General features: G+C 26.0%; 1 protein-coding gene across 8 annotated transcripts in view; it reads left to right on the plus strand.

The window, feature by feature from the left end:
- The window catches only part of LOC132929843 (aryl hydrocarbon receptor), a 53,833-nt gene that overhangs the window by 11,237 nt on the left and 27,532 nt on the right, over positions 1-15,064 (plus strand). For all 8 annotated transcript variants that reach the window (XM_060995456.1, XM_060995448.1, XM_060995471.1 and 5 more), the window contains exon 3: positions 7,081-7,274. In XM_060995456.1, the coding sequence (XP_060851439.1) occupies positions 7,081-7,274 (194 nt within the window). The remainder of the gene's footprint in view (positions 1-7,080; positions 7,275-15,064) is intronic.

Genomic DNA, 15,064 nt, shown 5'->3' on the forward strand with positions numbered 1-15,064 from the left:
TATACAAAATATTATACTGCTATCATATAGTATCAGCGATATTTATAAATATACTATAAAAGTGAACCAATTTACCATAATAATATAATATGCAGATTGAAATGACTAAACTATATACTGTTAATTATACGGTGAAGACGCCTAAAAATTATAAATAGCTTTACTTAAATGAGACAAATACTGCAATGTGCATTAAAATTATATAGTTAAATAATAATAATAAAAAAAAAAAATAATAATAATATTATTAAAGTATCTTATTGTATCTATTAATTAAAATTTAACCAAAAAGATATACCTAAATAAAATATACTTTTGGTACAAGTTATAACCTACTCTATCTACACTCGCTGTACTAATATAAACGATTTAAAATACTGAATAAGTAACAAATTCTATGTTTTTTGACTAACCTATAATTTATCAAAAATGATAGGACTTGTCTAATATTAAAGTATAAACTTAACATGATCTAAGGAATATTGTATGACTAATTAAATATATTATATACATTAATATTTAATAATATATATTATAACATACCATTAAATTGTCACAGTAATAGAGCGTTAGGACTTATAACGTATACCTAATAATGTACACCTATATATATATATTTACAATTTACGTTTACAATTAGATATATATTTGTATCTGAAAATATTTTTACACCAACTTGATTTCCTTGAACATAATATATCATAATATTCATTGTTAAACATAAACTTAAAAATCTTTTATATTTTTTAAATGTTATGTAATAATTAGTTTACAAAATGCTGATAATATAATATAATATAATAATAGATGTTTTGTCGGTGCTTTTTATTCAAATAAAATATAAATAAATGCTTAATAAAATGTATAAAAAATAAAAACAATTTGAAATTTGTAATAGAACTGTGAATATATTTCATTGAATAGCTGAAAATCGTTTGGTACTTAGATTGGGATTATTAAAAAAAAAAAAGTTCTACAACTATAATAATATTACATTATAATGTCAGCTATTCTTAATTTTTGAAATGGGCACCACCGACGTCCTGTGACTTTATAACCATATATATATTATATATATTATATACTGTATACGGTTTTTAAACTTGTGTATAACAGACATAGGCCGGTATAGAAACGTCAAAAGTGATTTTTAATAACAAACTATATACTAGAAAAAAAAAATCGAGAACAAACCCGTTGTGAGTGCGTTGTGTACAACAGGGATAATTTGAGGTAATTGCTGGGGTCAGAAGACGTCTAAAATACATTTAAATTATACGGTTGTCCTGGTTGAACGCGGCCTTTCACCGATTCGCCGACGTTTTCCGCGTTCTGGGTAAAAAAAAATAGGTACCTAATAATAATAATAGTGAGAGTATACACGAAATAAAAAAAAAGAATACATCGAGTAGTGTTCGTTCGATGTACGTGCCAGCGTGTGTATATATTATATTATGTGTATATATGAGTGTGTGTAAGTTACTTGACAGGTGAAACCGTATTTTTTACACGGGTACATGGACATTTATTACGCAAATTATCATTTAACACTGATGTACGTCCGTCAGTATTTTTATATTCGCGAATTCTAGAAGGTATTATACATTATCGTTTTTTTTTTTTTTTTGGTACCAGTCACCACGATTCATTGATTTGTAGTTTTCAAAACGAGTAAATTAAAAATTATGTTTTCCAAACAGCGGATGAACCAGCTGGTTACAGCGCCTGCCTAATAGCTTAATTCTAAGTTAATGTTATTCACGTCGGACATACTATGTACCTATATAACTATATACAATATCATACAATATACATACAATATCGAGCCCCTGTACTCAAGATCCATCAGCCCCCCTTGTACGGGGGACCCTAGGTACATATAAATTGCACTGTTCTATAATAATTTCAATAGATTTATTTTTTCTTATGTTCGTTAATTTTTTTGTTTTGATCACAGTTCTTTTGAACGGTAAAAGAGACAGAATTAAACTGCTCAGGCCAAATGATATCAATGAAAAATTTTAAATTAAATACAGTTAGACTGCCAGATTCACCGGTTTGCAATAATTTCATGACGCACGAAGTTAATGAGAGGTTTACTTTTCTGAATGGATTTTTCGATACATTATGTTACGATGATATATTAAGGCATCGGTATTGTATTTTAAGTTTAGATTAAATATATTGTACATAGTACATATTATAGTGTACAATATTGAATCCAATTGGTTGGTACTTATTGGACTAATTCTAGTTTGATGCTTGTAATGACATAAACAGTAGAATAGGTTCGATGGGTATATATATAAATACTTATACTATATAGTAATATATGTATATACTTATAGTAAACGTGTTATTGATGCCTGGAAGTTCACTATAGTATATGCATTATTAGCATATTAATTTTTGATTGGCTTCTCCCTTTTAAGCTGTTTTTCAGATACAAGACAACAGAGAATCAATGGTGTTATTATAGTACCTCTTAAGCTTATACACTGTTGAGCTACAAATCTACAATACTATGTAAAAATTATAACAATATATTTTAGCAATAAAATCTATAAATTGGAAAACCTAATATATTTAGAATTTCAAACTTAAAAATACAAAATCGACAGTTCATAGTTATTAAGAAATTAAATAAAACACACACATTTTACCTACCGGTTTCTTTTCTCGTATTATTATACAATATATATACGATATACCTACGTCTCATCTCTTAAATTCATATTCTTAATAAAATACCGGAAAGTGAAACAATTTATGCATTTTAAAAATAAAAATATATTTTTTTAATCATGTAATCAAATTTACGTTTACAAACTTAACAAATATTATAATCTTTAAAATTAATATAATTTCACATTATTTAACTATCGGAAAAATTATTTAAACTTACTAGTAAAGCTATCTGCTGGAATTTCAATTAAATCATATTAAAAATAATAAACATGATATAAATATTATATGATTTTATTATTATCTACGTATTTATTGTTCTAAGTTATTAATTTAAAAGGTTTTAATCGTGTATAAAATGATAGAAATTAAAATAACAATAATAATCAACAGTAAAAATTGATTATTTAAACTAACATTTCAATAGCACGTATATATCTTACAGTTTTCTCATTTAATCTTTATACTGAGTCATTGTCCATTGATGATATTATGTCAGTAAATAATGTTATTTAATTTTGTAGTATGATGATTAATGTTTCTAAATTGGTTTAAACCTATTCCTGTCAGTTTGCTGTCAGTTAGCCCTATTCGATTTAATATGCCAATAAAATGGTAGATACTATGTAAAGGGTTAAGTCGATGACACGTGCCGTATTTTATGGCTATTTGACTGCAGAATAATGGTTAATGGAAGACGTATTTTGTTTGTACATAATAGAATAATAAATATGTATAGACGTAAAATAATGTATACATATTACTTACTAGTATACTACGTATAACTTATATTCATAACTGTGCTTATAATATTATAATATGATCCTGACGACAGTTACAAACACATTAGGGCCATAAAACATAATTGTACCTTTTTCTGTTTTTTTAAAGGGTGGCGGTATCATGCTTTTAGGCCTATAATCATTAGGTATATTATATACCTACTGCTTTTGAATTTTGACCACACTATATTGTTTTATAATAGAATTTCTGATTTCACTATAATATTATTAATACATAATACAATTATATTTTTTAATCTAACTTCTATAATATTTGTTGTTTTTAAAATATATGACTAATCAAACTTAAAAATGTTAATAAAATAGTATACTGCAGTTTTTTAGTCTTTTAGAATGATAGTTTTAGTTTTAACATTTAAAATTAAAAAAAACTAATTTAAACTCGTTACTCTTAGAACATCTAATATTCTAATCTATTATAGACTATAATTACTAGTTTTTTTTATGATTTTTGTTGAATTAGGAAAAACATCATTTTTTATTTTGCTCTTATTTATCTATTTACTTATCGTCACTTTACATTAATTATAGTTGTTTAAAGTTTATATTTAATTAATTGTTATTAAACGAGTGTGAAAACAATCATTGACATAATATTATAGGTACTTATATCTATGATTTTTAACAATATTTACATTTTATTACTTCTAAGTACCTATAATTATAACTAAAAACATTATTTACTTTTTTAAATAACCACACTTAGCATTAATTGTTAAACATATTATAATATATATATATATATATATATATATATATATATATAGATAAAAATAAAACATCGTTTCTGTAGATTTAGCGATATGATATAGGTGTTAACTGTTAAGTCGGCGAGGGGATCTTCGTCAGTTCAAGTGCTTAATGACAGGAATATAGTATTTATTAGTTATTATGTATATATTTCTTACAAGTTAAAAGTAACAGCGGGAGCTATTGATAACGATCTAAACTATTTATTACAGTAAAATATAATATATTTTTTTAAATTAGAGGAATAGTAAATATAATTCTTTATTAGTTATTACTATATAGTTGCCAACTACGGGCTATATTATAAATTATAACTATAGTATAGTTGTACCTACGTATACTGAAGCGCGTAGATCGTTGTCCAGAGAGAAATTATGAATGGTCTCACCATAACGACGTTGTGCGGTCAATGAAGTCAACATGATTATAATCAACCGCCGGCGGCCAATATAAGAGTAGCGGATTTATGATGTCTATAGGTAAAAAAACATAATAATTACGGTAAAATATAAACAATTACCCGCAGAGAACATAATGTTTCATAATAATACAAATTGTACAATCAGAGGATTTTGAGAATAATAAAATATTTTTTTTTCAGATAATGTAAATAAAATACGTTTTATATATTATTATTTAATAAAAATCCGGTTAAAAATAAAATTACATCTTTATTCTGTTATTCTATTCTTTCCGCTAATCTATGATATTATTGATATTATTTATATATTTAGACTTAACGTACAAACAAAATTTATTGAACTTTAAACTATCATTTATTAATATTAACTGACTACAAAAAAATCATATTAAATTGTATTTATTTGTATTTTATTCAATACTGCGTTTATTTATTTATTTTAATTGATACGGGCCATTGTGCAATTTACAAAATAGTAATAACCATTATTCATAACAGTAATACAGAATAATATAATACACGTTGTATAAGTAGATAAATAATAGTAATATTATAAAAACAATTTATATTAAGTAATATGATGAAAATAAACGATAAAAAGAAACAAATATGATTTTTTATAGATAAACAAAATAATATTATAGTAAAATTAAATACTATATAATGCAGAACCATATTGATAAATGTATTCTATAATTTACTCTTAAATAGTTAAGAACTTAATTAAGCCATTAAAATATCAATAGGATCGTGTAACGTGTATATTTTTAAGAAAAAATATAAATAAAATATAAATGATTGTTGAAAATGTTATGGTTTTAATCTAAAATGTATCAATCTAAGTAAATATCAGTTGTTAATATCGCTACCTATTTAAAAGTTTAAAAATAAATGTGTTATAGGTCTACGTATTTTTATTGATCCCAAGTTTAAAATGTTTATTAAGATATTCTCATAACCAGTGTAGTGGGCTCTTAGTATATTACACGTATACCTCAAAATAATATTATAAAATAAATACTATAAAGGAAATTACTTCGATCTAAACTGTTTCGAGTTGATAGTGTTCACTACGTCCAGTGTTGTGATTATCCTAAATTAAAAGAACATATTCGAATGAAGAACGGACGAATGAGATATAAATGCATTTGAAGGTGAGCGGATCATGGAATCCGGAGCAGTTTTGTGTTACATACCAAAAATAGCTAAAGCTTTATTTTTAATCGCTGTATAATTTGCGAAAGTTGAATTATAATTTGAAATCAAATAATGAAATAACATGCCTAAATCTTTAGTTAAAGAGAATCTCTTAACATTTATATTCTATTAAAACGTAAGATTAGTGTTAAAAGATGTTTTTGAATTCAATTTATAAAAATATTAATTATTTGCTCAAGTATAATATTTTATATAGGATATATAGCTATGTTTATTATATTACTTATTACCTATGATCATTTTCTGGTTGTTATATGCTAAATATCATTACCTAACATCTAACATTAATTGCGTTGTTGGAGAATTGAGATCAGTTACATAATTTTATAGCCCGTAATTTAGTAAATGTAAGTACTTCTCTACAACAGATAAAAAAATATCCATTATAAATCCATTTGCCATTTCAAAATATATTTTGAAATATTTTTATTTTACAAATTAATTTTAATAGACATTTTTATACATGGAGATGTATTATATTTCACTGTAAATGGTTAAATCAGATGTGATGTATGATTTTATTCCATTCATATTTTGATGTGTATATAATACAATAAGTAACATAATAAATATTTAATAACCCAGTTCTATTAAATTATATGATATTTTTTATAGATATTCCCATTTTTAATTTGTAGCTGTTAAATATATAAAAAAAATACCACATTGCAACCGTACTTATTGTAAATTATAATTACGGCAATTAGACAATTTTTAGTAAATAAATAAGTGTTTGTTTGTTTATTACCAGCTTTAACTAGGTTAGATGGCGAACTCGTTTTTAATATACAAGAACGTTTTCAAAGTATTTTAGTCAACTATCATACGCAATATATTATTATAAGTTAAATAAAATATGAAATGATAAACATGACGTACAAAAAATATGTAGATGCCTCCTACTTTATATTATTATGAACTCAAAAGTCAATATACATAATATTATATTGCATAGATATATATATATACCTATAGTAACACATTATATATTTTTTGGAGGATTTATTAGCTTCTACTGTTCCTAGACAAAGTACAACGCGAAAGTCACGTATATATAAACGCATACCTATTATATTATAATATTATCATCATCAGAATGTTCGGATATATAATTATATTAATTATATTAAAGTAATACATTATATATGTTAACCTATCTAAAATGTCTAAAGCCGACGAGATTAAACCAATTTTTATTTCTAGTGTGAAGACGACGCCCAAAGACGGGGGCGTGGGAAAGAGTAACCCAAGCAAGCGGCATCGCGAACGGTTGAACGCCGAGCTGGACACGCTGGCCAACCTGTTGCCGTTCGAACACAATATCCTATCCAAGTTGGACCGGCTGTCCATACTCCGGTTGTCCGTCAGCTACCTGCGCACCAAGAGCTATTTTCAAGGTAATTGACACGCATTTAACGTATATAGGATATCCACATAGGTCAGTTAATAGCGATAGGTATAATCATTTATGTATTTATATATATATTATTACACGTATAACACAACATCATAACAAAAAGTACTGTTATTTATACGCTTCAAAATCGCACATGGCCAGTCGCTATCGTGTCTATACATTATGCCGTACGTCACATGTATATTATATATATATATATATATTATATATATATTATAGACAGAGAGAGAGAGTAATATAGTAAGAGTACCGCCGTGCACCGCAATGGAGCCGGTGCAGGTGGCGGCGGCGTCGGCGGCTGTTCGGCTGCGTGTCTGACGGATGCCGCAGACGCGCGTGACGTGACCGAAACACTTTACACGCGACATTGGCATTTTAAAAATAGTTAGGACACGCGACCTTGACCATGGTCAACGGCAGAATCCGTCTATTTGTTTACAGTGTTATATATATAATACTTAATTTATTGTAGGATCGAGATGTATTACGTGTGATGTTCGAATTTTTCGCGTGAAAAAGTCGTCATAGAATATGTGGCGGGACGATGCGAGAATAATATTATTGTCTCGTGCGGTTTTGTGTCAACAACGAGCAATTTGTTGCCGCGAGTGGGGAAAAATAGATAAAAAAAAAATATAGAAAAACAACCACAACAAAATCGAATACTGCGCCCTGTTCGATGAGACATATACGTGTAGAACATATTAACATAATATAATATTTCACCGAACGCGAACCCATCGTAATGATATATTATTATATAACATTACATCAAACTTACCTATATCTATTATGATATACGATCGATTCACGATTATACATGTCACATGGTACTACATATATTATACGAGTTATGTTATGTCAAAAAAATAGCAAAACATTTTCGAAGAAATTAAAAATTCTTAAAATATGCATGTTAAAAATTTATAAACGATAGTGAATTTTTTCCAGAAGACACTAATTAAATTATTATTATTGTTTCTTTAATTATTTCATATTTGTATATAAATATAGATATGAGAACGGTAACGGTACATAGGTACCTATTATAAACCTTCAGAATTATCTGACCACTATGGATTATTCCTATCAGTATGTTGGTTTTTATCATAATAATAAATCTAAAACTACAATAATTTACGATTGTTTCAAAAATAAATTTTGAATAATGTTCTACAAATTGAAAAATGGTTCTAAAAAGTTATTTTCATTATAATATCATTAAAATATTCAATTTTTTCTACTTATAAAGATACCTTTTAAAACATCAGAAAAAAAATTATATTTACATCAAAATCCCAGCCTTATACTAATAATAGCTAATAAGTGGATATGCGATGTAAGTTATTGATGTGGAGCTGGATTTTCTATTAAGAATTTTTCCGCTTCAACTTTCATGGAATATTATTAAACAGGCAATAGCACATATCAAACAAATCTTATTAAATACGTGTTTATTATTATTTATTTGATAATTCATGCTTATAATAATAACATATTATTAAACCTAAGAAATATAATTTTAATAACATTTTAAAATTAGACATAGTCAACTTTATAGAAAAAAACTAATATGGTAGGAGTTTATAAGTAAAACAGTTATAAGGTTATAACATTAATTGTACAAGGACATTCAACAAAAATTGTTTGTAAACATCTCGAGTTGAATTTTTCCCCTCCTAAAGATAGTGTAAACGCGTTTGATCAGATTATATGATGGTATTTAGTCCGAGTATACAATCGTATAGATAGACAATAGGATGATAATATTACTCTACGCGTATCGCGGTCATATTTAAATATTAAATATAAATTATAATAGGTACGCTAATTCATTAAAATATTCTTTGAGTAGATACCGGATAGTATTTGTAGGGTCAGTTGTCTTTAATTTCACATACGATTACGATTAATATTATTCTATGAGATTATAATATTTTTACGTAAGCCCGTGTGTTGTGATATGTTTGCTCAAATGATTATTTTAAGTTGAAATTTTAATTATTATTCTCACGTTTATACCGAGTAATTAAACAATCGAGTAAAACTATATTATATACTACCTATATATATTTAAATATTTCCTATTTTGTGTTTATATCTACATTATCATATACAAGTATTATAAATATACCTACTGATTTTAGATGTGTACGGTGTGGTGAGCTTACATATTCTTAAATATTAATTTATATATGTACATAATAAATGATTAATTATTGTTATTAACTAAATAGTCATGGCACATAATATGAGTATATAGGTGTTAATTATACGTATTCATATTATGAAGTACCGGGGCAATGTTTTTTTCAACATCATACGGTTACCTGTTAAATATGTAAATAAACATAAACATATATAGTTTTAATCAAAATGAAATAGCCGCGTACAAAGTAAGCATAACAAAACCTAGAGCCGAATAAATATTACCTATATAACACCCTTATAATGGTTTGATGGAGTAGATACTGAGACGCATGTTGGACTCATGGTTTTGATATTATGTAATTATAGATACAGAATATATAATTTATAAATATGAAAAAGGTCGTTACAGTTCATGAATATTCATATTATACGTATTAAGCAAATTAGAATTAATTCTTCGTAAAAAAAAATAATTTAAAAACAGTTCGATTTTTTGCTAGGTACCTACAAAAATAATTTAATATTTGTTACTTTCATATAAAATGTTAACTAACATTTTTGAATATATCAGAATAAATAGATTAAATAAATAATTAATTATAATTATACTACTTTAAGATCTAATTAAGTATAATATGTAGGTATTACCAATTGTTACAATAAGAAAATCATAAAAAAGTTATAATTTAAGAATTAAATTATATTTATGAGTTAAATGAAGTACAACAAAAATCAAATATATGCGTGTGTTTTAGTACTTATAAAGCCTTAAACTTTAAAGCAAAATATGTTTCTAAATTTCAATGTATAACTCCCTAAACTTACATAGTTATATAAATACATATTATATTTATGGGTAATTCATATTATAATCATAATAATAAAATATGATAGTAAATTATTAAAACATATTTATTATGTGATTAGGATTTTTATATAAACTATAGCGAATAATAAATAAATAACAATTTTATTATATTTTAAATTTTTAGTGTTAAAATGAAATTTATATTATTAATGGTTAATTTTATAGAATATAGGGTTCCATAAAAGGACCAATATAGATAGAATTATGGGTTGATTATATAACAATATATTATAATGCTTATCTTAAGAATTAATATACCACCAATATAAAACATATAATTTTTTTTTTATGTTACCCATAGGCCATTACTAGTCTATTATCAAATTTACCTATATTTTTACTCAGTTATTGTTACCTATAAGTTTTAGATTTCTCTTTATAGGCTACAGCAAGTCATATTTTACCTATGTTATTTGGAATATTTTTTTCATTCGCATGTGTATCACGTAACTCGTAAAACAACAAAAATTGTTCATTTGTTAATCGTGTTCATCGTGCATTCGTCTTTTATAATATATACTAATATATACGCGCTCATTTAGACTATAGAGAGAACATAATATCAAGTCGCGGCGGAAACAGCAGCAGCAGCAGCAGCCCCATAACACGCAGGCGTAACTTATAATACGCACAATATATGATACAATATATATATATATATATATATACACGACACACGTCGTTGTACCTATCTGTAATGAAACACGAGGTGGGCAGGGGGATGGTGGAAAAGCGTGTCGCGATGTTTTATTATGCGTGGGAAGATTTAGATTACAGAACCGTATATATATATATATGAGAATGTATGTGTGTGTGTACGAGTGGAAAACGGGGCGCGAATTGCAGATGCAAAATTAAATCCGATAACGGGGCGAACGTTAAACAACTATAAATATACCGGACAATTTATTACCGTTGAGAGGGTCCCCTGTTCGCTACCGTGTGCGCGCCGATTGAAGATATTGTTTTTTACTTATTTATTCTCATACATACGTAATATGTATATATATATAAACATAATATATGCGTGTGAGTGTATACACTTTTCTATCTAATCCTCAATTTCTCTCTCTCTCTCTTTCTTCCGCCTTGCATTCGTTTTGTTTGTATTATTATTATTATTATTATTTGTTTTTTTTTTTTTTAAACGAACCGAGAACAGCCCCAGATGTCGGATACCGATACCCCCGAAGCCACGAAGCCAGTTTTTGCCGTATAGCCAGCGTGTGATAAACACGCCTTAAATCAATTACGGCAAACACTTGCTGCAAAGGTGTTGCCCGGTAATTACTGTATCTGCTGAGTTCATCTCGGCAACGGGGAAGGGTGCACTGACGGTTGTGGTGAGGGGAGAGGACGAAGGATAGAAAGCACACACGCCGTTTCATTTCAATGTGTATATGTGTGTATAATATATATATAAATATATAGGTAGTACTATGTACGTATATGTGTCTTACACTTGAAACGTTGAGAGCCAATATATAAAATAGGAGAGAGAGAGAGAGAAAAAAACGTCTTTGCAAATCGATAGTCTGAACCGATAATGCTCTGGAACTGTTGTTTACGAACCTATATAGTGTGAAAAAAATACAACACACACAACGACATTACCGGTTACCGGATAGCGTTTAAATAATTATTATTCGTTTATTGGTTAAAAATATGTTGTTCCCAATGCGCGTCCAGGGGATCAATGCGAGACGATAAAATTCAGTAGACCTCGATAGCATATATATAATATATTATTATATACGTATATATGCATAATATACCTACTGTGTATACGTGCACAAAGTTTAAAAGACAAAGAGAATTGAATGGTATTGACAAGTTTTACGCAAAACAATTAATCTTATACAATACGATCTTACAGATAATAACAAAATTTACTCAGTTAGCTATAAATTAAAATGCCAATGAATTTTCATATACAATATTCAATTTATTGTGATACAAAGAAAATAATAAATAATTTTTACTTCTTACAAATTTATTATTAATTTTTTTTTTTTTTATTGTTTAATCAGATATTTTCACACGTAATGTAATAATATCATACAAAAATACACTATAGTAGATGATACTCTAATGAATGACATCCACAGTCTGCATTACAGAAAATGTGCTTTATAATTTTATACTCATTGAATAATGTGCGGTGTTATCTTGATGAACATTCTTAAAAATACAAATAAAGGAGCTAGTATATTTATTTTTTTTATTTTAGGATTAAATTGCATTGTATTCGCGAGGAAAATAAATTATATTTAAAACACGTTTCTGTTTTAATTGCCTGTCCCGAGTTAGTCGAAAACCATTAAAAGTCATTGAAGGTGGTCGATATTATTATGTTAATAACCTACACTTAATAGGGAGAAATAAGAATGGTACGAGAAAAATGCATTTCATCACTACAGAATTGTATACCTAATTCTTTTAATTTTTTTTAATAAGTTTGAAATTTGGTATCGTAAAATTTGAATTTGAATTTTCAATCTTTACATAATTGTATGTATTTATTAATTATTATTAATAATAATGAATTATTTTTTTTGCAAAATATTTATGAAATACATTAACAATTATTTTTGTGAAGTATTTATTAACATAAATCATAATAAATATTATTTAAAGAAACAGAATATCTACTCTTTAACTATTAAAGTGACCTATATATAAACATGTTTTATAGTTAATTAAATAAATTACAATATTATTTACTTCAATAATAATTATTTTAATGTCTCTTACTCAATTTTAAAGTACTTTATATCATTAAAATGTAAATTAAATATTAATTTGAAATAATACATATTATTTTAGTAGTTCATTTATTTGTACACGGATAATTTGTGTCTCTTTATAACAATAACATAAAAAAAAATTTAAATAAACAAAAATATTAAACAACTGTTTAATCAATAATGATCAAGAAATTTACATACCTAATTTATGCAGAATTATTTTTTTATCGAATAATATGTACCATTTTGTTTTTATATAGACATATAGTATATTATCACAATTAATTTTTAAATAATTAATAACACAATGTAACATTATGCATCATTTGATGAGTATTATGACTTAAATAGGTTTCATATAAATTGAAAACGATTAACCGACGGCAGACATCAAAGAGATACAAACGTAGAGTCTGGTAGTTCATAATATAACTCAATGGAAATTTAGTGCCGTAAACAAGGGAGAGGAATGGAATATACTAATTATTATTATCGTTCACGTACATTTTTATATATGAGCAATAAAAAAATGGCGCAACAACTGTCTTGGGTCGTTTTTATACATTAATCCTGACCGTCAATGATGTTTGGAAAACCGTTTATATAATACTAAACTGTATCATATTATATGTACCTATATATTTATATATGATAAAGTGGTCAAATATTGAAATTGATTAACTATTGTACATGTATAACATGATTAAAATAAATGTTTTATTGGATAACAAATAAGACTTATAATTGTGAATAAAGACTATTTCCGTAGTAAAAAAATATGAATACATTTTTATTGAACTATTCTAAAAAAAAAACCGGTTGCGATGAAAGGTCATTACCATAAATAACATATAAAATGACTATTGACCAGACACATATTATATGAAAACATCTAGACATCAACGATGACGCATACAGTATCTGGTGAATTATTATAAAGTGTACATGTATAAATCATAATTGATTTCTAGATGTTGGTTATAGTTTTATTTCCTTAAAAATAAATAGTTAAACTACATCTTATGTTTTTTACACATTTTTAATATTTTAAGCAGTGGTTCTTAAACTAGGGTACGCGTACCACTGGTGATCGTGTAAAGCCGTGTGATCAGTAAGTACTGATGGTAGTACGGGAAATTAATAAATAATTTTAATAATGTTTGTAATAATTCAAATATTATTTTATATTCTGTGTAAAAAAAATAAAAAATAATTGTAAATGTTAAATGTACTTAAATTATTATTGTTATAAATATATTGACATTTTAAATAATTCTATTTCCATTCGTGAGTAGTACATTATTGATTTCGAATACAGTAATACACTTGAATTGTACGTGTATAAATGTTTAAAATCCTCTGGTATAGTTGTATAGAGCATTATTTCTAATTAAAATCAATTTATTGCCTTTATAATTTGTTTATTTATTTACTATTTTTTTAATTATTACATATATATTATATTCTTTTTAAATATGTTAAGAAACCAAATATTTCAATACTTGAATTTAAATTAATTTTTAAAGTTATTTCTATATCATACCGAATACAGAAACAGTTAACAATTAATTTAAATATATATATCGAATACAAAATCCTTTACCTGATCTGATCATCGTTCATTACATACTTATAATATTTGTATAAACAGTATAATATCAATATGTACTTACTGAGTAATTTATAATCAATGTATTGATATGGAATAGAGCCTATTTGATAAATTATCATGTGCTATTAGTATATAGTCTAAATACTAATTATTATTTATAGTATAGGACTTAATACCCAACACCTCAGAAATATATAAAATTGATTAGATTTTAGTTGACACTAATAAAATAATCATATCTTAATCGTTTATACTGTTTTATATCGTACCAGCTATTTATGAAACACTAAAATGGCTCAATTTATGAAATACTTAAGATTTTCGTGACGACCGCGAAAATTATTATTGGTCATTGAAATCGTCTAGTCACGAAAACCTCTTATTACACGCGG

The sequence above is a fragment of the Rhopalosiphum padi genome, chromosome 1, assembly GCF_020882245.1.
Source record: "Rhopalosiphum padi isolate XX-2018 chromosome 1, ASM2088224v1, whole genome shotgun sequence".
NCBI lineage: Eukaryota > Metazoa > Arthropoda > Insecta > Hemiptera > Aphididae > Rhopalosiphum > Rhopalosiphum padi.